Source organism: Aquila chrysaetos, chromosome 4 (genome assembly GCF_900496995.4).
Source record: "Aquila chrysaetos chrysaetos chromosome 4, bAquChr1.4, whole genome shotgun sequence".
Taxonomy (NCBI): Eukaryota; Metazoa; Chordata; class Aves; order Accipitriformes; family Accipitridae; genus Aquila; species Aquila chrysaetos.
The window spans coordinates 26,405,504-26,430,363 of NC_044007.1; the positions used below are offsets into that span (position 1 = coordinate 26,405,504).

General features: G+C 43.4%; 1 protein-coding gene across 1 annotated transcript; it reads left to right on the forward strand.

The window, feature by feature from the left end:
- The first annotated feature begins 601 nt into the window (after positions 1–601).
- Positions 602–9,414, forward strand: GEM (GTP binding protein overexpressed in skeletal muscle). Its single transcript, XM_030012698.2, has 5 exons — positions 602–805; positions 2,567–2,909; positions 5,815–5,891; positions 6,373–6,577; positions 8,183–9,414. Exons 2-5 carry the CDS (start codon positions 2,576–2,578, stop codon positions 8,458–8,460), a joined length of 894 nt encoding a protein of 297 aa, XP_029868558.1. The 5' UTR covers positions 602–805; positions 2,567–2,575; the 3' UTR covers positions 8,461–9,414.
- Positions 9,415–24,860: the final 15,446 nt, after the last annotated feature.

The following is a 24,860-nucleotide window of genomic DNA, read 5'->3' on the forward strand; positions in this document are numbered from 1 at the left end:
GATGCATCTTTCCCACCATTCAGCTGGAGGAACACTGAATTTATAGTTGGATGTTTTTTCAAGCCCTTGCTAGTAAAATGTTGCAGCAGAAGTGAGACGTGATTATGCAGTTCAGGAAACTGGGTGCAGTCACTTGGAGGCTGACAGAGAACTATAGGATTGTATATATTAAAGCTTTTTAAAAAAAACAAAACAAAACAACAAAAAAACCAGAATAATATTCCTACTTTTAAGATAATTCCAAAGTAACATTCAGATTTTTTTTCCAAAGAAACCTTTTGTCCAGCAGGGGGTTAAGTGTATTTTGCAGACAGAGAACATAATACATTTACAGCATTTTATGCATTAACAAAACTTATGTCATTTTTTAAACATCATTAATTTTGATAACGTTTGAATGAAAAACTGAGTGAGGCGAAGTGGCATGTATTATTTTGGTTTTTTCCACTTTCCTGTTTTCATCATGCAAGAACCAAATGTGTTTATTTTACTGGCAATATTAAGACAATCATATGATTTTGAGTAAGTCTTTTGAGATTGTTTGCAAGTTTTTGCTCTTCTGCATGTCTCCTTCCTCCCAGCTGGGGGCTGGCTGTTGTATGGAAAGGCCAACCACGTCACGGAAAAGCCCTGTCTCTGATCAGATGGGCTTAATATAAACCAGGTTTCCTGAGAAAGAATTAAAGAGGCAGCCCCAAAGCAGGAGAGGATTTACTTCAGCAGAGCAGCTCAGCGTACCGCAGCCCACCGAGAGAGAAGGGCAGTGTGAGCGGAGGACCCGGCTGCCTGGAGGAGCCTGGCAGAAGTAAGGCAGCGTTGGCTCGGACACAGTCTTTTACTGTCGGTGCTAGAGACCCAGACAGCTCAATGCAGTACTGGCTATCAAAACCAGTTTGAACTTGGAACGCAGTGTGTGATAGGGACTTATTTGGCTTTGTTTAATGAAGGATGATAATTTGTTAGGGGCGAAATCGTAAAATGTCCATGTTTGTGACCGTTTAGTGAGTGACTGTTTATTGCAGGTTGTGAGCTAGGCTCTGTTGTATGACTGAATTGGAGCTGGCTTTTCTCATCTGGTCTTTTCAGCCGGGAAACCACAAGGAAAAAATGCATTTTAAAATTCAACCGCAGTAAAGATTTCATTTTGTTTGCGAAGCAGCCTTTGCTTGGTGTGTGATTTCTAGTTTAGCTATATTTCTTGCTGAGAAAGTTGCTGTGACTGGGACCGTGCTAACAATCTCATTTTGCCCCTAAGTACTGCACATCACAGAAAATATTGCATATGCGTTAATAAGTTCAGACGGAGTGTGTTTTTCTGTATGTTTGTCCTTCTGTGCACTTATTCACAGAAGTTGTCAGACAGTTTTGTGTGAAAAGGAATAGTGATTTGTACATGTTGTTTCGATGCTTTGCTGTACTTTTCTTTGTTTACCACCTATTATTCAGGTTTGAAAGTGGTTGGATGCATTTTAGGGCCAATTTGCTAATACTGTTTACTAATATAGAGAAGAGAGCCGAGAAACATCAGGTATATGGTAAAAAGCAAAATGTCTAAGTAACTGTCACTTTGGGAACTGGAATGCATCAAAGTAACTTTCCTAAAAATGGTAGCTGTTGGCCCGTGAGAATGACATCAGTGTCCTCTGCCTCCAAGCAAGGCAAAATAGTGTTTGCGGGGTAAAATGTAATTAAGAGCCATGCTTAGATAAGAAGAGTGAACCTATCTAGCTGAATGTACAGTAAATAAAGTTGTTGATTTAATATCTGTACATTTCAGAGATTTTCTCCCAGTGCTGCCTCCTGTAGCAGCTAGAACCTGTACCTCCTCAGAAAAGCTGTTGGACTTGACTGTGTCCTCCCTATTGCCAGCCAAAAAGCCATTGTCTGAAGCAGAGTCATTCATTGTTTACCCAGCCGTAGTCGAGACCCAAATCCATCCCATCATGGCAAGACTTGCTTGCATGGCTCTCTTCTCATATCAGGGTTGTCTAAGGGTGCAGCAAGTGATGCCTTACTGCTTTCCAAAAAGTTTCAGCTCTTAACTGAGACAACGTGAAAGATGCTGTACACTCAGCTGCATTGGGAATTGGAGGCAGCTGGGACCAGTGCCTCTGTTTGCCCCCAGTTAAGCACAAAAGATGGGGAGCAGTACCTGTAGGTGCTGCCTGTACCACAGGCTGCCTCTCAGCAGGGATGCAGAGTCCGTGTAGGACAGCTCTCGTGAACGCTGCCCCTTCCTTCTCCTCCTGGGACATAGCAATGCCTCACTCTCTCCGGGGATGGGCTGCACCTAGCACAGCCGTGAGCTTGTAAAGGCTAAACAAAGATAGGATTTAGCACGTGAGGGTGGTATCATCCCTAGGAAAAAGCCTCTGACTCACTAACTAGAAATATTTCTTTGTGTACCACCAACTATGAAAGAGTGCAGAAAGTCTCATTTTTCTTTGGTTGTATACTAGATCCCTGTAGAAGAGCAGGACGTGCTGTCTTGAAGTTAATAAGAGAGTGTTAATGCATTTCTAGATGTTTTGTGGGTAATGCTTGTGATTTTCCTGTGTCTCACTAGGGGTAAAAAATGACCCTCAACAACGTTACCATGCGTCGCACCCACAACAACAGCCTGCAGCAGCAGCAGCAGCGATGGAGCATCCCTGCTGATGGAAGGAATCTGCTGATCCAGAAAGACTCCAACGAGTACCACCCGCAGAAGCGATACACCATCAGTCCTGATGAATATTACAGAAAGAGCTGGTCCTCAGAGTCGTCTGACTCTGTCATCTCCTCCGAGTCCGGCAGCAATTGCTACCGGGTGGTGCTGATCGGGGAGCATGGCGTAGGCAAGTCCTCGCTAGCCAACATCTTTGCGGGGGTGCATGACAGCATCGACAGCGACTGTGAGGTGCTGGGAGGTAGGTTGTTACGTCCCGGCATGTTTGTGCTTGCTTGCAATCAGCTCTGCTAGTAGTAATTGGCACAGAAAAACGGAGAGGCCATTTAATCAAAAATTGAGGTAACAAACATTTGCATCTGACCATCAAAACTGATTCAACTCATGTATCTCTCTTAAGAAAACAAGAAAGCAAAATAAGATGAGTAAGATACTCACCGAGAATGATTGAAAGCCTCTGAAAAAGAACAATTCAGATTCCTGTGCTATTTCATTCCAAAATACCTGTTGGAAACTGCCTCATTCCTGCCTGTGATGATGCTACACAAATGGCTGGTTCAGCTTTCATGCTGGTCCAACATTTGTGTCACCACTGGCTCCACAGGGCTGGCTCCAGATTTCTGTGGGGGAGAGAAAACAACTGAAGGTCCTCATGGTCTACGAGAATGAAATATTTAGCTATAATATATAAAGAAAAATAGAAAAACCACTGCTGAGTCCTTCAGTCACCTCCAAAATATTTGCCATTAGAAGTCATCTCAGCCTTTCTGTATAAACTCATTGCCTCAGCGTAGGCTGTATGGAGTTTGAGTAAAATATGTCTCCTCCTCATTTCATTTTACTTGTACAGCATGGGTTCCCCCAGGGGAAGAACAGATAAAGGTCCTTCAGCAGTGTAGGAAAATTCCTATTGCCCAAACAGGGAAAAAAGGCACAAGCTGTCAGATTTTCTTTGATGCTTCCCCCTTGCTATCCTCCTCTGCTTTGTTTAGGATTGCAAAGTGTTCTTTAATACCAAAGATCAGATCATGCAGAAGGTGAAGCCATGGCATAAAGTCCTGAGCTATATTGTATGTAAGATGTCGATGTGGAAGGCTTGTGCTGCAACAGAAATCTGCTGTGGCTCTAAGGACGCAGACGCTGTTACCTTCAGAGGACATGCAGGTTGCTGGCTGGTTTTGCTCGTCAGTATGCAGGACTTTCAGTGAGGCACAGGCAGGACAGCTTTTTGTGTCTTTAGCTCTCCAGTTAAGAGAAGTTTTTGCCCAGGATTTAATACAGCCCAGAACCAGGAAGGGCAGACCCACATTTTCCTTGCTTGCTGTCACAGACTGGGGGCGCAGATCTTTGTGCCTTTAGGGGATTTGAAGTTCCCCATGGTGCAGTCACTCCGAATCAGTTATTCAGGTGTGCTTTGTCTTCAGCTTCTACGACCGACTTTTCCCATAATCCTACCAGCTCCTCAGCCTGGACTATCTCTGATAAAAGTTTTCCTAGTGCTACACAAGTGAACTGCTGAGGTATTGGAAAACTTGCTGTTGTTTTATCTCCCCCTTTTTAGTGTCAGCTTCAAAATAAGCATAACATGAACTAATTGCCCACTTCCAGTGTGTTTTGTATCCTGTGGAAGTTCCTTAGGACTGACCAAGGTGCAAACCAGTGCTGAATATGACCATTTGGGCATAATGTTTTCGAGGAGTGTGATTACATATTTGTAGCCTCTCCATGTGTAAGAGTGGAGAAGGAGTTGTCTGAATGTTGCCCTCTGGTATATAAGGAGCTTGTTCCCACACAGATGCTCAGTCAGTTGAAGAAACTATTCTCCAAACTTTAGCTTGCAAACTGGAAATTTCATTACAAGAGAGGATGGCTTCAGGATAGCCAACTCACAGAGGGAATCTAACTGTTTTTATAGACAGGCTTTGCTACTGACTGTAAGATTAAGCTAACTCATGAACACAAATGTCATTCTATTGGGCCTGCAAGGGAAACTGCTGCTATTGATTAGCTCTGTCTTTTTAATCTTGCCATTTTAAGCTGCGTCAAGCCTGGGCTCTTTTTGATTTTATTTTATATGTGTAATATATTTGGCTCATTCTTTTGCATGGATGTAGATTCCTGGCTTCGAGGAAAGGCTCTGTTACAATTGAGGGGAAAGTTAATTCAATTAATGCCCAGCAGAAGTTCTTTGAGGCAAGGGTTAAGACACAGTCCTATCTACAAGAGTGGTTGGGACAGACCCCTTAAACACTGCAGTGAGAGGGGTGGTTTGCTGGTTTGCTCAGAAGCCCAAAGCCTGGCATTTTTCACTCACCAGCAACACAAGACTAGAGAAGGGCCCAAACCCCGTATTGCTCATCCAAATGTCCCCAGATTTGGGGGAAAGAAGGAAGATTAGTATTTGAAGCAGAAGCTAGACTGAGATTTCACAGCAAGGGTTGATTGAAATTATGAGCGGGAACAGCCCCCCAGATCTAAGCAGAACTTTGTCACGTGGCGTTTATAATCTAGGTATGAATTTTTGTGGCCACTGTACAAAATAACTGAACTTCTGTGGTTTGTTGATTCCTTTGCTTTTTGACATCAAAGGTAATGTGGGAAACCGTGAAATGGGACAGAACTAGGACGCAGCAGAAATCTCAGCCTCTCTAAAACTCAACAGCTCTTGTCTCACAAAACCCCATCCTCATTGCTTGGTAGGCTGTTGGTTGATTGCTCTCAGCAGCAGTGACTGTTCACCCGTAAACTGTCCCTGCTAAAGCGAAAGCAAATATTTTCCATTACTCAGCCTCGCTGGACTCTGCTGCTCCCATGGGGCAAATGTTCAGCCTTTGGTTATTTCTTCCACTGGTTCTATTTTCTCTCTCCCACATAAGATAAAGAGGGTATCAGCCAAAATAATGAAAATTTCGTTTCCTGATCTTTCAGCCTCCTTCATATATGATGGAAAGTAGGACAACCAGTAATGAACAGAGGGCAGGTTCAGTGCTGATGGAAATGAGGAAAGAACTGAATGTAAGCCAGCATAAAATTTGGCTCAATAACTTGAACTGTGAACAAATTATACATATTCAACTACTTGTTTTTTGTAAGGTACATGATGCCACAAAATAATATATTCACAACATTTCTGCTTTTCTTTCCAGAAGACACATACGAAAGAACCCTGATGGTGGACGGGGAAAGTGCAACCATTATATTGCTCGACATGTGGGATAATAAGGTACTTTTATTTGTTCTAGTCAAATGCCAAAAGAAAAGTGCATATGAGTGACTGCTCATATCAAAAGTAGGTATCTTTTGGGAAGAAAGTAGGTGTTTTCCATACTTCAGCATCAGGGAAAATACAATTTTAACCCCACCCCCACACCAAGCCAAGCATGCCTAAGAGCTCTGTAGTGTGAGCCTGAGAAGCGCAAGCCTTCTTTATTTTTTTAGTGATAAAACAAAACATTCAAGCCATTTTCCAGACCATGTTCATTCCAATCTAAAGCCAGCACAATGAATTATTTGGGGCAAGTTTTGCCCTCCTTTGTGGTGAAGTATTCATACCATCACTGCATTGGAATTACTTTTAGTATAACTGTGATTAAAACTGTACCCATTACAGTTACAGCAGGAATGTATTTGGATTCTTTAACGTTATACTTTCTAAGTAAAATCTGCTCTGGGCATAACAATGTCTGACCATTTAATTTGCACAGCGTGAGGGAGAATGGATTCGAGACCACTGCATGCAAGTGGGAGATGCATACTTGATTGTCTACTCCATCACAGACCGAGCAAGCTTTGAGAAGGCCTCCGAACTCAGAATACAGCTCCGCAGGGCACGCCAGAAAGAAGACATCCCCATTATTTTGGTTGGCAACAAAAGTGACCTTGTCAGGTGCCGCGAAGTTTCAGTGGCAGGTAAGGAAAATGATGAGGATAAAAACCATGTAAACATTAGGAGTCATCTGCATTGAACGAAATGCAGAGCTCTGGCTGAGGGAGTAGGCTGTAACCAGGACTGGGCAATAAAAGAGCAGTAAAACAACAGAGGATTGGAACAGAGGGCAGAGGACTGGGAGGGGTCTGCCAGGTCCTTAAGCCTCCCCTGGTAATACTGTTACATGTCAGATAATCCCTTTCCTAAATTTATTAAGTACCATCATAAAAGCAGCTTGAATTTCTTCCCTGCCAGCTCCTAGTGTAAGACCAGTGCAGTGTGTGATTTCTCTGGTAGCTGGAAAGCCTTTGGATTTCCAATACATGTTTATGTATAATGAGTTTAGCCCCCTTTATTCTGCTGCCAAAGCTTATCTCTTTTTTATCACCAGCTCTCTGTCCTCCCTGATGAATTAAAATTCCCTCTCACCCTTTGTTTTGCTAGTCTGGGTAGGGACCATGCAGCCTTTCAGGAGAGGTCTCCTTGCTGCCTTGCTTTGGGATGCTGAAACAGCCCTCCCTCTGCTGCACACAAATGAATAACCACTAAGCCCATAAATAGGAATGAAGAGACTGCTGGGAAAGCTGCTGCTGGTTCTCAAGGTCTGCAGTTAGTAAAATCTCTTCTTGGAGAGTCTTCACTGAAGCTTAGGTGACACAACATAACACACAGCCATGCATTCATCTTGGCCCATCAGAAACATGGGTTCCTCTGCTCAGCATTTTCTTCTCTCTGCAGCTGTTCCTCTTCTATTTCCCAATTGATCTAGACTTTTTTTCACTGGGGATGTGCACAGTTCCTCTGGCTTCTGTCACAGTTGCCCCAAGTGAGGAGTTTGCACTGAGGTACCTCATCAGGAGACCAGGAATGCCTATTTGCCATCTCATTCCTCTCTGCCCCACTTGAAAAATCTTTTGAAAGATGGCAGGTGCATTCAGGTCACTTTAGTCATCCTGGTGATGAGTTCACACCAAGCCAGAAGACAGAATAAATTGGCTTGTGTGTGAAAGACAGCTGTGAGGTTTAGCTTAGGCTCACGTAATTAAGGATAAGAACTATGACTGCAGCTATACCTCTGAAGCCATAGGCATAGTTCTGCCTTTATTTAAGAGTTTTGTACATGTGCACACAGAAGTTGCTACTGTCCTGGGACCCTGGTTTACACCCATGACCCATGGAGGAGGACTGGGCCCTGCCTCTTACGCTGTGCTATGTGCATGGAGGGTGCTGTCATCACCCTTTAATGCAACTTGAGAGAGTCAGCACGTAAGATGACCAGTGGGTTTGAGTCATGACTGACCTCTCAGCCTTCGGTGTCTTGGCACAAGTCGATCAGCCCCAGCTCCCTTCATAGCTGACAGCGGGGACTGGGCTTTTCCAAGAGGGGATTTACCCTTCCTTGCTGGGCAGGGAGTGTGAATCATGGGCTAGCACGGAGCATCAAGTGATTAAAGGCTTATCCGTACCTATATTAGGCTTGAGGAATTCCCCCAGTGGCACTGGCTCCCTGCACGTGGCAGCCTGCCTCCACTTTGCCTCCCCCTGCTCGCGACACCTCTTGACATCTCCACCTTGCAATTTTGCAGAGGGACGAGCCTGCGCCGTTGTGTTTGACTGCAAGTTCATCGAGACCTCGGCAGCCGTGCAGCACAACGTGAAAGAGCTGTTTGAAGGCATTGTGCGGCAAGTCCGGCTCCGGAGGGACAGCAAGGAAAAGAATGAGAAGCGGCTGGCGTACCAGAAACGGAGAGAGAGCATCCCAAAGAAAGCCAGGCGGTTTTGGGGCAAAATAGTTGCCAAGAACAACAAGAACATGGCCTTCAAACTCAAGTCCAAGTCTTGCCATGACCTATCGGTACTTTAAGAACGCTGGACTCTGCCAGAGCTTGTGGCATTTTGTGGACATTATCTAACTATGTCGTGGGACAATCAATCAATCTATATTAGATTGGGCTATCAAAGTGACTTAGGTTCACAGTTGTGATTGTGATGATACGTGCTGGCATAAGAACAGCACAGTGCATGGAAATATCTCTCTTTTTTTGTTGGTAGTTTTAGAAGAGAAGTATAGACCAGAATGACCCAAAGTTATTCTGGGAAGTGTTCTGGAATATACCTGTTGTTTCTCCTCTAACCTTTGGATAATAGCGTAAGAACCTCGAACCGTCATGACTTGGGAAGTGAATACTACAATCTTTACTCTTTATCCTTGTTATTATTATTTCTTTTTAAAAACTGTGTAAAGAATTGATGAATTGACTGGGGATTGGTCCTTTGCCAGTTGGCTGGTCAGGCTTGAGCACCCACAGCTGAAAAATCTGCATTTTTGTAGAATAGCCACCGAGACACTTTTTTTTTTTTTTATTTCAAGGATTGGTTTTAATGAGTTTACACATCTCTTACTTTCAAAATATTTAAAGGAAAAATCCTATAATCAAACAAATTTTCCTCTCATTTTCATATTATGGGACTGTTTAAAAATCATAGTAAAATTAAAATTAAAGTGCAAGTTGTATCAAAGTGCATCAAGTGCAGGATGCCAAACCTTTATAAATCACCTGAGCTTTTTTAAGAAACCACATGGACTTCTTGTATCCAGCCTCGGCCTTTCTCTATGCCAGAGCTACGCTGTATTTATTGTTGTGCAAAATTACAAGCATTTTAATGTTGAGGGGAAACATATTTATTACCAAGTTTCTTAAAAGAATAATATTAATTTTATTACTGTTTTCTATCTAATATCTTTTTCAGATATGCAAGTTTTTACTTACATGCCTTGTAATAAAATAAATAAAATATATGACTGCTTTTGAGCCTCAGTGGGAAATCCCTAAGAATTTTTTCAAGTTGAGAAAATATTTTGAATGCTGGGCAAGATTGCTATAGGGCAAGTACAGCGAGGATTCCTCACATCTCTGGACACAGGCTACTTAGCAACCTAGGATCACAAAGCAAGAATTACCCACAGCCCCAAAGCTATGAGTGCATGGTATCCCTCATGTGCAAATGTGGTTGTGGTGATAGAGATAAAAAGAAATCATTCTTAAAAAAGGTATTTGGCCTGTATTTGACCCTAAGCCTGAAAACACTTTAGAAATGTAGATGAGTACCCTTACCCCAATTCTGGAGATGAGAAGAAGCGAAATGCTCCATTCAGGGACAGAAAGTAGGTAGCTGGCATGGTGTGCCCTAATCCTCAATTACTGTTGGGCATAATTGTGTTATTTTCCTCCTGCCTATGCAGGTTTTTGTAGGCACACCACAGAGTTCAAGGTAGAGGTACAGTCATTACATTTTGCCTGCAGATGGCTCAAAAAAGCCAAGTCTCCAGCCTGGCAGCTCATCTTCCTTGACTATGAAGACAACAAAATGCAACACTAAGGTGAGAATTGGGTTCCCCATCTTGGGCTGCTCAGCTTTCATGCACCACCAAATGCTCTGGAAAGGAGTGAGCTTGCTGAGTGTTTGCCCAAAACTGTCTCTGCTGAGGGGATGACTTTGAACGGTTCTCTAGGGGTAAAATATCATGTTGCAGGATGACTCTCCACTTGTGCACTATTCAGATTTCCCTGGAAGGGAATTCCTGATCTAGAATAAACTGTTGGCAAGAACAGAAAACATTTTGAATAGAGCACAGACAAGATCCCTGTTGCTGGATTTTGAATGAATGCTTTTAAGTTGTCAGCATGCAACTTAATGTTGACCCAGAGCAGTCTAGAGAATGATACTCACTCTGACACCAGTTTTCAGAACTTTTAAACTCTCAGAACCTTTTCCCCATTCAAGAATGGGAACAAAATCTCACAAATTAAACACATTTTAAAGATTATTTTTAAGACCTGAAAGTATAGCTGAACACAATCAGCACATTTCCTTAGTCTGTTCTATATCTGTCAAGCCACGGACCCAACAAATCTAAACCAAGCAGGTTTTGAACAAATGTAAAACGTCCATGTTGATCATACAGCCTTTAGGGGTAAAAGCCATCCATGTTCACAGCATCACTGAATGCATAGACAGTATCATAAAAATTTGGAGTTACCAAGTAAGTTTTCATGCCCTCACTCATCTCCTTCTAATCCTTCCCAGGAAAACAAAATTTCCTTCTAAAATATATTTTTTAAAGAAAAAACCCAGTGTGGTAGGCCCATTCCCAGAGCTGTCAGAAGCTGCCACAAAGAGTCGTGTGGTGGTCATGCACAGCATACTGTATCACCATGTTTTTCCAGTGGCCATGGGGAACAGACATCACTGCAAGTCTGTCTTCTGGGGCTGCTGCTGGACCAGGGCTGGTCCCTCTGAATAGCACAGCACTGCCTTTGGACCAAAATAATTTAAAGGACTGCTTCCATCTCCCATGTCCCAGTCAACCTCCTGCTGGCCCTCTTGGTCCACCCTGCAGGCTCCTGCCTTGCCCTTGAGTTTTCAGGGAGAGCATGGAGGAAGTTGTGGGGTGAAGAACCATCATCATCATCATCATCCCCTCCATGGAGCTGTTGCTTCAGTTTGCTCAGACACCGTCAGGGCATGTTACTGTCCAGCCTCTGGATGTGGAGTGAGACAGTTGGTGCTGAGCATCCACACTCTGCGCGTTTCAGGGCTTTTCTTGCTTTGGACCTGGTCTAGCCTGGTCCTGTGGACTGATTGTCCACCTGGGACTACAATGCTTGAGTTGCACTCCTGAAGGGCACCGTGAGTTTCCCCTGAAAGGAACCCTGGTCTCTGCTGTGATTTGCATGGCTCCAGCGAGCTGGGCACAGAGGAAGAAGGGCCAGGGCTTTCTTCTGCAGCTTATGAGATGAATCTGAGTCATGGTTTTAGCTGATCATCACCACATTGTCGAATACAGAAATGCGTACTATATATAACAGCTAGTGTACCTGGAATGACTAATTAATACTAATTTAATCTGGAATGCTGACATTTCAAACCCTTAATATCCACAGTCCCTCTGTTCATCTCAAACATGAGTGTCCAGAACTGTGGAATGGATCAATCAGTGATTCTAATCACTGCCCTGGCTATTTATTAAGTCAGGGCTGCAATGACAGATCCTAATGCGATAATTACAATGCCGGTCCCAGAGATCTGGCAGTAGCTGTGGAATACGTGAGTCATAGCAGTGAGCACACCCAGGCCAAAATGGCAAAACTCACGGAGTCCAAATAAAATAAAATAAAATAAGTACAGTAAAAAAAAAAAAAAAGGTCTAGAGTCTAAGAACACACAAAATGCCAATTATAGTGTAACAGCTGTTATAAAAAGCTCTTTTTAGGAAGATAGATCAGATCAGCAAGAGGAATTAGGGGGCATGTCCAGCTTTAATTAATTTAATCATGACAGATTCACTGCAAGAAAAAAGGTTTACTTATGCTTTGGGACAAAACTACACTAAGCAATTATTCATTATTATGGCAATATGTGGATTTCCAGGGTGCTACACACTTTTGGATTTGGGAGAAGCCTTGATAAAATTTAGTCAAGTAAAAGAAAGACATTTTCAGTAAAATCAATGGATGCACTATGGATTTAACCCTCACATATACAAGCCTTTCAACATCAACCCCTTGGAAAGCTTTAAAGACCATGGACCACAGTTCTCTCTCTTGGGCTATTTGGAGTTCAGATATAAATGGAAGAAAGGGCTCCTCACAGCAGCAGTCATGGTGAGGATAATGTGATCTACATGGGGCTGCAGCAGAGGAAGGCAGCAGTTTATTTCTGTGCAGTATTGTCTCTATGATCACCTACAGCTCTTCTTTCTCTCTGGAAAGGCTTTTTAGAGAAAGCTGTGGCACCCAGAGAAAAGTGCTAGAGAGCACTAATGGTATTTTACTGGTGAGATCCCTGGACTAATAAATTCTTGAATCTCCAAAAGTGAACCCTGCAACTCATTCCTTGCCATGCCTCTGAAGACTGTAGAGTTGAACATATTGCATAAATCATTCCTGTGTCTGACACACAAGTGCAGGAGATAAAAGCAGGTGAGAGCTGTGGGGCCAGCCCTCCTCTGACTCTCTTTTCTGGACCCACTAGAGACCGTTGTTCAGGTAGGAAGGCAAATGCTGTGGGCTGTGGTGGTGTTCAGCATACTGCTGGCTTCCAGATGCACAAAATAATATTTAATGAGAACTGTCCACCTTGCCTGCAGTCCCTGTCAGTTCTGGTTCAGTGGTGTAGCACAGGACTGACACAGCAGGACAAAATGTGGTTTCTTTCGTGCTTGTCCACTCATAGGACCCATGCAACACTAAGTGTGTGGTAGCACCCAAGGCACACGTGGCATCCTGTGTTAAAATTATGCTAAATGTCACATTGCTGGTCATACTTTTAAATGTGGCAGACTCTGTGGGAGATTTATACAGTGACCTCCAGGCCTCTAAATGTAGCCCTGTCCAGTTAAAAAAAGGAACACCATGTTATGCTCTTCACTGTGCTCCAGAAAGACTGTGGAGAAGCCTTGCTCCTGCCATTGCTTCCAGAAGTGACCATGGGCCAGTGACCTGCAAGTATAGGGGCCCAGCATCGGGTAGGGACAGCTGCAGGAAATAGGGTGAATTCCAGCATCTGCCATGACCAGAAAATGTATGTTGTTAGCATGCAGCCTGACAACCTCCCCAACCTGTCCCCTCCTCATAGTGCTCTCACCCCAGAAATCTACAGACGTCGTGGTGAGCCCAACCTCCTCTCTCAGTGACAACCTCACACAGGGGTCTGCAATATTTCTGCATTTATCCTCTGCGATCACATAGGTAAGATCATCAAAGTAGTGGCTTTTTGCCTAGAGACAATGAAATTCAGTGTACTAATGTGGTTTAACACCAGCCAGCAACTAAGCACCACACAGATGCTTGCTTGTTCCTCCTCGCCCCCCCCCCCTGCCCTGGTGGGATGGGGAGGAGAATCAAAAACAAGTAAAACTTGTGGGTTGAGAAAAGAACACTTTAATGATTGAAATAAAAAATAAAATATAATAATAGTAATGAAAAGGAAGATAACAAAAAGTGAGTGAAATATAACCCAAGAAAAACAAGTGATGCACAATGCAATTGCTCACTACCTGCTCTCCAATGCTTAGCCAGTCCCTGAGCAGCGATCTGCTCTTCCCAGCCAACTCCCCCCCAGTTTATATACTGGGCATGACGTCACGTGGTGTGGTATACCCCTCTGGCCAGTTTGGGTCAGCTGTCCTGGCTGTGTCCCCTCCCAACTTTTTGTGCCCCTCCAGCCTTCTTGCTGGTTGGGCATGAGAAGCTGAAAAATCCTTGACTTGGTATAAACACTACTTAGCAACAACTGAAAATGTCAGTTTGTTATCAACATTATTCTCATACTAAATCCCAAACACAGCACTATACCAGCTACTAGGAAGAAAACTAACTCTATCCCAGCCAAAACCCTGACAACTAATGACTTGTGATTTCAGCAATTTTGCTGCAACAGGTTCCCTGCTGTCAGGCAGCGAGGACAACGCATCCACGTGAGAGCGCACAGTCCTGTGTGTCTTGCTTTACAGCATCAGCACTGTCTCATCACCTGGTTAATAATTTACTAAGAAAATGTAACACACTTCCTCTAAGTTTTGAAACTTATGCCTGAGTACATTTAAAATCCAATTATTTTATAAGAGGCAGTCGTTTCTAAGCAGATACTCTGTGTGTGTGTACTCAAAAGCCTCCAGGTAGACACGGGTTGCTAAGAGCCGAACTCTGACTGCTCTTTGGGCCAATAGGAGAAAGGGAGGTGGGAATTTTCTATGAGAAAATTCAGACTATCACATGGATACACTGCATGATGTCTGACTTCAACTGCTGCATCCGTACATACTGCATACAGGGACTAGCGTTTCTTCCCCACTTGCACTGCTCTCTTGGTGGCTACGGCGAGCCCCAGGATGCCACATCCCCCACTGGACCTGACACTGCCCACCTGAGGCAAGGGGAGCAGTGGGGGAATTGGGGGGAGCACTGGGCAGGCACTGGGCAGGCACTGGGCAGGCAGCGCTCCCACGCAGGGGTGAGGGGCAGCACAGCGATCGCCCCTCTGGAGGAAGGACCTCCAGCTCTGCTGAGTTTTGCACCCATTCTCCTCTGACTCTGCCTGGGTTTCACTGAATTGCTTAACGGTTTAACTTCTCCTGAACTCAGAACGGACCTCAATAATTTTTACATGGCCAGGATGCTATTTCGGTGTCTACCTGTGGCTTTCACTAGCTTGTGTGTATTTCTCCAATTCACAGGTTTGCTCTGAAGTTGCTCAGGATGTATTTCCTCTCTAAATACTGTTGAGTCACTGAGTGATGCCTAGTAGGATGTTCTCAAGCTCTGCCACCATAATGTCATTTTAGTTGCTTTAGTTTTACTTTCAGTCTTCTGTGCTTAAGATTTTCCTCCTCCCCTTGATGCAATCTTGTGGCATGAATGGCTGCATTTGCTCCTCCTCAACTTGCTCCATTCAGAAGTAAGCCATGGGGGCTGGGATGATCCCTTAACACCCATGGTAGGATTTGTGCCAGCAGTTGTACTTGGGAGCTACCCAGCCCCACCAGTATATGTGTAAAATCCTTTGTCACATGGGCTTCCACTGGAGAAGCTCCCCTGGCATCTGTGCTGTGCCTGGGATCTTGTGCCCAGCTGATGAAGCCCAGAGAACGGAGCTGCCTAGTGCAGCGGTATTGACAAAATCAATCAACAAATGTGAAAGCACCTTGACAGGAGCATGCCGGGCTCCTGCCCATGTCCAGCTACCCCTTAGGCTGTTGAGAGAGAATGCGTGGAAAGAGCTTGTGGTAAATAAGCCCTGTGGGTTAGAGAGGTGATGGAATAAATATGCCCCCCTCATGTCACAGATAAATGCTCTACCCATACAGAAACCCATTCTCTATTTTTTTTGGCAAAGCAAATTGATATTCATAGAATCATAGAATCATTTAGGTTGGAAAAGACCTTCAAGATCATCGAGTCCAACCATCATCCATGCCCACTAAACCATGTTATGGAGTACCCCATCTATATGCTTTTTGAATACCTCCAGGGATGGTGACTCAACCACTTCCCTGGGCAGCCTGTTCCAATGCCTGACAACCCTCTCAGTAAAGAAATTTTTCCTAATATCTAACCTAAATCTCCCTTGCCTCAACTTGAGGCCATTTCCTCTCATCCTATCTCCAGCCACCTGACAGAAGAGACCAGCACCCACCTCACTACAACCTCCTTTCAGGTAGTTGTATAGAGCGATAAGGTCTCCCCTCAGCCTCCTTTTCTCCAGGCTAAACAACCACAGTTCCCTCAGCCGTTTCTCATAAGACTTGTGCTCCAGGCCCCTCACCAGCTTCGTTGCCCATCTTTAGATGTGCTCCAGCACCTCAATGCCTTTCCTGTAGTGAGGAGCCCAAAACTGAACACAGTACTCGAGGTGCGGCCTCACCAGTGCTGAGTACAGGGGGACTATCACCTCCCTGCTCCTGCTGGCCACACTATTTCTGATACAGGCCAGGATGCCGTTGGCCGCCTTGGCCACCTGGGCACACTGCTGGCTCATATTCAGCCGGCTGTCAACCAGCACCCCCAGGTCTTTTTCTGCCGGGCAGCTTTCCAGCCACTCTTCTCCAAGCCTGTAATGCTGCATGAGGTTGCTATGACTGAAGTGTAGGACCCAGCACTTGACCTTGTTGAACTTCATACGATTGGCCTCAGCCCATTGATTCAGCCTGTCCAGATCCCTCTGAAGAGCTTCCCTACCCTCAAGCAGATGGACCCTGCCTCTCAACCTGGTGTCGTCTGCAAACTTGCTGAGGGTGCACTCGATCCCCTGGTCCAGTTCATTGATAAAGATATTAAACAGAACGGGGCCCAGCACCGAGCCCTGGGGAACACCACTTGTGACCTGCCACCAACTTGATTTCACCCCATTCACCACAACCCTCTGGGCTTGTCCATCCAGTTTTTCACCCAGCGAAGAGTACACTTGTCCAAGCCATGAGACGCCAGCTTCTCAAGGAGTATGCCGTGAGAGACAGTGTCAAATGACAGTGTCATTCCTTGGTTTATGGACTTCAGATTGCCCCTGGAGAATTATCAAAAAGGAATCTAAGGACCAAGAAATGCCCTGCTGCTTTGGACAGGTGGTGCTTCCAGCCCTCTGCTCTGTCTGAGAGGGGGAGGCAAAGAGGCAACAGGAGATGCTGTTTAAGGGTATCACCTACGGGACGTTATGAACAGCAGTTTTTCACTCACTTTCTCCACTAACTTTGTGAAACTGAAATTATGAATCATTTCCCCCTCAGCCTTCTCCTCTCCACACTGATAAGTCCGAAACCTTTTAGTGTTTCCCCTAAGGCGGCTGCTCCAACCACTTAACTGTGTTTGTTGCCTTTCTCTGTTGCTTCTCTAATGCTCTCCTACCTGAGAGGCAGATGCTGCAGCACATATTGCTCGAGATGCTAGGTTTTAGAGAGTGATAAAACATCATTTTCTTTCCCGTTTTCTTACTCTTCTTGATTATGTCCCACGTTTGTTGGCATATTTGGCTGCCATTACACTCTGTTTTCAGGCCACAGTCAATGGTGACTGGTCACCTGCCATCTTTTTACCCACTCACTTGGTTTTATGAGATCCTTCACCACCAAAAATAGTTTTAATGTAAACTATGCTCCATTTAAATGCATCAAACATCTCTTTCATACATTACTTTGAAAATGACCAGTTTGTAATGCACAGCTCTTCTCCTAATTAGGAATTTAAATATGTTTGGCCACAGGATACAACTCCTATATTCTGAGTGCTACAAAACTTGTCTTCATAAGGATTATCAGATCGAGGCCTTCCTGCAGATAAAAATCTTATATGGAAACCTGCAAAGAGGTGACAAGTTGGTAAAGGGCACCTCTGTCACACCTGCCAGTGTTTGGGATTGCATCACACAATGAGCAGGAAGAAGGACGCTTGCAGCTAGTCCTTGCAGATGTTTGCTCAAGCAAGGAGTCCAGCTGATGTTACTCACACTTTGAGGACTAGACAGTGTCCTTTTTATTGAATCAAGAAAGGACTAAGTGCCAAAAGAGGATCTGTTGCTTTGTTTGTGAGTAAGAAGTTATGTCATTCTCCCACATGAAAAGGAAATACGTCATGGTTTCATCTAGTCCATCTGATACTTTCTTTAAGGTATGCTCTTATCTCCGATGGGTAGGGCCTGAAGATTTTCTGCACTTTGGCACACACTGAAACAAGATATTGTATTGAGACTAAATACAGACTTTTCTCTAAACTGCTCAGAGCTGGAGGCATGTTGGATGGAGAAAAATAAAATTTCTGTGCAGGTATAATTTTCCATTCAGGTTGTGCAGGCAATCCCTTCCATAACTTGCAGACCAGATTACCAAAAGCCATTAAAAATGGCTACAGTCCATGAAACAGCATGTAGATCCACTAACTGACTTCACATTTGCTCTGAAAAAGTAATTTCATGCATAGAATTTGGTTGGAAAGAGGCCTCTCTGAGCTTACAGCAACCCTAGGGTTAAGGATGACATCTTAATTTTAGTCCTGATCCCTTCCTTGACTTCAGATCTGATTGTAGCCAGGCTACTCAACAAAAAAGTATCTCAGCTTGCCCTCTGCATGCTGAGAGCAGTACTGCCTCCTTTTCTACCACATGTGGTTGAAAGATATCATTTTGAATGCCTGTGCAGGACTCAATGCTGCCTGCTGCGTTTTGGGAGGCGCATTCCTTGGGAAGCAGTAGGTGACCTCCAGCCCTGCCAGCCCCCATGCACAGTACAGTGCATGTGCTTCCCAGGGACCTGAGGATGATAAGAAACATGGGATCTTCCACGAGGAGGTTGAAGACTTCTGGGCCTGCCAGTTGGGAGAGGTGCAGGCAAACCTTGCCCATGGTCCAGCCCCACATCCAAAGGCGACTACTTTAATATTTCTTACCTGCAGTATTTCATCAGCATGGTGATTGAACACTTCTATTTAAATAGAAGAGAGAAATGACCAGAGTGCTTTAGAGCCACAAAAGAACTGTTGCTGGTTTTAAATACTTGGCTCTGGAAGGCAGGATTTGCTACGAGTACCATATGTACCGTGCAGAACATCTACATCCCTGCTGGATGGCACCTGCTAAAGTACAAGCTACCAGTGACTGTTTTGGTTTCCAGAGTGGAAACTTGGAGGGGAAAAATGCTTGTTCCTGGTCCTGCTGTGGGAGTCACAAGGTCTTGGTTACAACAGTTGGGAGGGATGTATGGTAGAGGAAACCCTTCTGCAGAACTGTAGCCTCAGACACTGTGCAGGCTCTGTCACTGTGCATTTACTGCAGCGATTCTGGCTATCCTTGGCAAAGTCTTTGCCAAAGTTTACTGAAATACAAGTAAACCAACAAATTCTTCCCCCTCTAATTAAAAAAGGAGTTTAGCATGATGACAGGCCAATGTATGTATAATATATAGTTATATAGTGTTGAGATTTTGACCTTGAACCATGAGATTAAAAACTGGATGTGTCTTCAGAAGCCACACTATTGTCTGCATGCAATATGTATTTAAAGCAGTTACAGAAATATTAACCACATTTACAGACATAGAAGACCATAGTCAGCTATTGACGCATGTGCTAAAGTCTATCATAAATAAGTCTAGCTAAAGGAAATGAAACTACATTAAATCTAAATAAGAAAAAACGACAGTGTTTCTAATGTGACTCTCCACAGATCTGCAAGGATTTTAGCATAGCACAAGCATCCCTGCACAGCACCTCTGAACCCCCCTTGGAAGACCACGTACTGCTATCCCCCTGCTCTGCCTGCTGAGGTCCTGCCACCCTGAGCTCCATAATAGCATTAATGCTGCTCGCTTCACGTGGTTTCTCTCTCCCTTGTGATCTTTGCCGTTTTGCAACAGGACTTTGCATCAGAAGTGATCAGCTAAAAACCTGTAGTCAGAGGTGCTGCCCAGCTGCCTGGCTACCATGTAGCTGGTCTGACGATAGCCCTTTGGCTCTAACAGCTCAGCTGGAGCTGACCCCTGCCAGTCCATGGCTGCTTAGCGAACAGGGCATATATACATAACGACTATAGACTCCTTGTCAAACTGGCAAGCCAGCAAGGACCTTGAGGGACATACGAGAAGTACTGCTCTGTCTGGAAAGAAAAATAAAGGAGTGAGCCAGCAATCCGTTGGCTTTGAATACTCCCAAGCCAATGTAATTAAGGCCCTTGAGAATGTTGCATTTTCTTTTTTTTCTTTTGTTTTTGCCTTTTCTTGCCTTCCTCTTGTGAGTCTTCCCTTTTGAAGTACATGTAAATATGGGTTAGATGTGGCTTGGAACCATAACACAGCCAGCCAGAAAATTTCCTTTCTGCCTATAAGGATAGTAAGGCAATGGCAGGCGTTAGATAAACTATTATTCGAATCAGTAGCAACGCACAGGGCCAGCACCCAACTCAAAATTGGTGAGACAGCAGCAGCAGCAGCAGATGAAGGGGAAAGCAGGATTGCTCTGTGCCAGGTGCCCCCTTAGCTCAGCCGTGCTGGCTCCTGCGGGCGAGAGCCACCACTGTGGCTGCTCCCACACGTTCCTCCTGGAAGCCCTCCTGGGGGCACACAGGATGATCACGGCTCTTGTCCTCAGAACTAAATTATCTTTCTCATAAAATAATGTATCTGTCATGCATCCAGAAACTTTATTCCTCCTCACAAATAGATTTACTCTTCCAACAAAAACCCTGCCGCGTGGCTTGTGGCACCAGCCAAGAGAACTTCCCCAGCAATCGACTGAACTCCAGCTTTCAACAATCAGTAGAAACCAATGTAAAAGCAAGTCTTGACTGCAGTCGTAATCTGCATCTTGTGTAGATCCTCACGCGATAGTCACTGTCGTCTAAATACAGAAGCAAAAGTCAGCTACAGAAATCCCCAATGGCATGAAAATATATTTCTGGGAGACCTCAGATAACATCTTTGCTAAGTCGTGTTTTTTTTAGATGGGGAAAAAATTATTAACAAAAATTTAAAACAGTACTACAGATACATGGAAAAGTGCTAAAGATACAAAGTAAAGTGTTTGTATTAGCCATATAAGAGATAAAGAACTAATGTTTACAAATAAATTAAGAACACATGCATTTATATGTTATATGAATAAAATCTTTATTATTTATAATAGGCAACAATGGCATGCTATTTAAATAGAACTTATTTAACATTTATGTAACATTGCCTTCCATGTGCCCTTCACAGCATTTCTACTATTTCAAATACTTATGTTTACTCAACAAACTGCTTTCCTTTCTGCAAGTAAGCTAGAAAATATCTACATAAAAATATACACACATAACTTCCATAGTAGCTAGATATTAAAAGCAAAGAAAAACAAACCTAGAACTATCAAAACTGACTTTCATTCTTAAAATGTAGCAGAAAGTCTGCAAATGTGGCATATTTAAAACTGGATTCCATAAGCAGCCAAAAATGAAGGACAAAAACAAAATAAGGAAAATAAATTTGCTTCTGTTGTGCTCACCAAGTTTAATTTCGTAAAAAATTGCAGTGACATGAAGTTACCAACTCTAAGAGTAATTAGTACTTTGTAGGAATTAACTGTAAAAATGCTGTTGTAGTCAAACTATATACACACAAGTCCAGCTTTTATTCTTACCTGAAATGCTATACCGTTGTCAAAACCAGTTACTTCTTTCATGCCTGCTTTAAAAAAATAACCAGAATATCAAATGCAATAATAATATTCTTGTGTTCCCTTATTTCTTTTTTAGTTAAGCTGTTACTGGAAGCAAATGGGCTCTTAATGGGAATTAATAAAATAACCTGATTTGCATTTTTTTAAGAAAACATAATTCAATTCTTAGTAAAAAAAGACATTTAAAATAAAAATATCATTTAAGAGAGAATTAATAAAAGTGTCAATATGTCTAACAAAAGTGGTCTTTCCACCAAAGGAAATCATCAAATCATCAAATCAAAAAGGAGGAAATCATTCCTCCTTTGCTGCCCGCTCCACTGGAAATCACTGACTTTGCAGCAGAGTAGAGGGAAGATGTCCAAATGTCTTGGTCAGTGTGGTGCAAAGTGCTGCAAGGTGCTGCAAATGAAGTTGGGGTACACACCAGCAGCCACCTGTGAGTGCCTGTGTGGTATGCAGGCTGGTGAATGGCTGCCCCCCTAAACCTCTGCCGTAAGAGCAAAAGTGATGGACATATCTCCTGACCAGCTTTTCTCAGTTTCTATATATGAGAAGTAAAAAAAAAAAGTATTAGACACTTTTGCACAAGTAATGCAGCACAATAACGAAAAGATGCAAATAGATTAAAGCTAAGATAAATTCAGCAAAAACCTATCAAAGGCAGAAATCTAAAGACTGAGCTAAAAATAAAAATGTTTGCAAAATAAATAGGTGTCATGATTTAACCCCAGCAAGCAACTAAGCATGATGCAGCCACTCATTCACTCCCCCCCCCCCCAGTGGGATGGGGGGAGAGAATGGGGGAAAAAAAAGTAAAACTCATGGGTTGAGATAAGAACAGTTTAATAGTACAGAAAGGAAGAAAATAATGATGATAATAAAATTACAATAATAATAATAATAAAAGAATTGGAATATACAAAACAAATGGTGCAAACAGGGGGCTAAACATGTAGCTAAACATGTTTTGGACAACAAAGAACAAAAAAACCCTCTCCAGTTTTCTTAAAAAAACCAACCAGCTACCCCAAAGAGCAACACCCTGTCCTCATCCCATCTCTCCTCTCCATGATCTTGTCACAGTAGAGTGCACAAACATCAAAGGCATTGGACATGTATTGCTTCTCTTTCTACATTAGCTGCTCATTGTGCTGTTCAACTTCCCAGCAAGTCATTCATAAAAATTTATTAAAGCACTACTGTTTCACAAACAAAACTCAAAGTCCTTAGACTGCTAACCACCTCTTTATACTTTAGGTTAGTTAAAGATAGGAGCCAAATATCTCTGTGGTTCCAAACAGCATACTAATTCATTTGAAAAAAACATAGAAAGTTCAGACAAAGTTATATTTTTGTTTTCTGAGCACATTGTGTTAAAACAATCTTATTTTTTATTTGATAGCTTCTACAATTCTATGAATATGTGAGAAGTTTCCTTTTGTTCAAAAAAAGTCTAATCATAACATAAAGAAACATTACAAGTCACACAGCAAAAGGTGAATAAAAAGACATTCATTCATGTTGTTGTTCTTATTAAGACCTTTTTAAGCCTATCATGGTGTTTTGAGGCCTGAATTAGGGTTTTTGAATTCCTGGAATTGGCAGCAGCACCACTTTTGTGGAAAGGAGATAATTTTTCTCACAGACATCTTGCAGAATTGGATTAATCCAAGTCTGCAAAATACTTGGAACTCCTATAATGCATTACCTAAATGTAAATGTATCATTAACCAGTAATTGATGTAATTTATTCCATATCCCATGAACTGCTGGGTCCACTCAGCACTTACAGAAGACCCATTAAAACCAAGAAGTTGAGGCAAACTGTTCTTCAGCACGCTGGTTTTTGTTTTATAGATGTGCTACTAGAGCATGCTGTTTTCCCTCTGCGCTGGCAGGAGAATCCGCCCGGCAGCAGTGAGTTTGCTGGGCTCTGGGTCGCTGCTTTGCTCAGCCCTGCTCTGCTGTACCTGGGCTGTGGATACAGTCTGGGAAGTAGCTAGGGAAAGGAAAAGCAAACCTGGGAGCAGACTGGAGGTGCTGCTCTGACCCGAGTCCAGCGATCGCAGCACCTCGCTGGAGTCTGGGGTGAAAGGGAAAGGCTTTGCGCTTGCTGTTTCTTAGTGAAACCTTTAACCTTGTGTTTGGGCTCCTCAGGAGGAAGTCTGTCCTGTGTTCCTGTTGTCTTTGACCATGAAATTAACCCCTGAATGCACAGCATTTAGTTTCAGCTTTGCTGGTCCTGGATCCCTGTAGTCTAGGACAGATACTGGTGTTGCGAATGAGATTTTGTTACACGGCTTTAGTTTAGCAGCAATTTAGGATTTATTAATTTTTTTGAGATAGATCACAAGATTAGGTTGTATAACTTTAACGGTACTTAATTATGAGCCAATTTAACAGAGTGATTCAATGGAATGTTACAATCCAATTTGAGACTTAGTTAAAAATTTGAAAATGGCAAGGATAACCCGAAACTTACAGCAGGGTTGCACACAGATGGAGGTTAAATCAAATCACACAGGCAGATAAAACAGTTCTGAACCACACAGACAGCCAAAATAGTTCCAAACCAAATCACACAGAGACGGGTAAAATAGTTCCCAACCAAACTGCAAATGCTCATACACAGATACAGCCCCCCAACCAGGTTAACCTATGATTAAAATTTCCCTCTCATGAGTTTCATGAATTAATCACTTTTATGTGCCAGGATTCATCAACGGATGGTCAGTAAACCTCACAAAACCAGGCCTTTAAGTCCTTGCGAAATTGTCAGCGGACGATCTTTCAATCCTCATGAAACCTACCCTGAGAAGTGTCCCAGCTCAGGGGGAGATACTGGGTCACACAGCCCACTGCAGTCCCCAAGAGCTCAAAAGGTCTCTCCTTGGATCGCTATTTATAGGGTCTCGAGATCATTGCATCTAGTCATTATTTTACATTCTGGCCACAACTGGTGCTGAGTCATTCTGATATACAATTCAGGCAGCAGATGGCCCAGGTGTGGCCAAAGAGTGCCTAATGCCCCAAAGTCTCTGCAACTCTAATCAAGATAACAGCACAATGGGAGGTTTTCCCAAAGCATGCATTGCTTATCCTGAAATCTCAGAGTGGCCCGGGGGACTGCACCACCACAGTTGGTACCAGCAGCCCAGGCCAGCACCACTGCACCTCTGCTCATGGGCACTGCAATGCTAAAAGCACTGGTTCTTCCTTTGGCTGCACTGACCTTGAGATGCAAAAAGGCAGAGGTAGCTCTGAATTGGTGACTTTATCCTACTGACTTCCCTTTTAACTTGAAAGGTAATGAGACAGATGCAAGTTTGAGACTTTAAGGTGGGAGATGAGGGAGGGCATTAAGTCATGCAGTTTCTCTTAATGTCAAGCAAACAGGTATATGTTCAGGGAGGCATTTCCATATAAGTCACAAATGAGGCAGGGAAAGAGTGAAAATGGTTGCACTGCACTCTTTGGAAGTACAGAAATGAACATGAAGTACGTACATACACTGATAGGCCAATACCACAGCTATTTAGTCACAGAAGTAGTCCCTTGAGGTCCT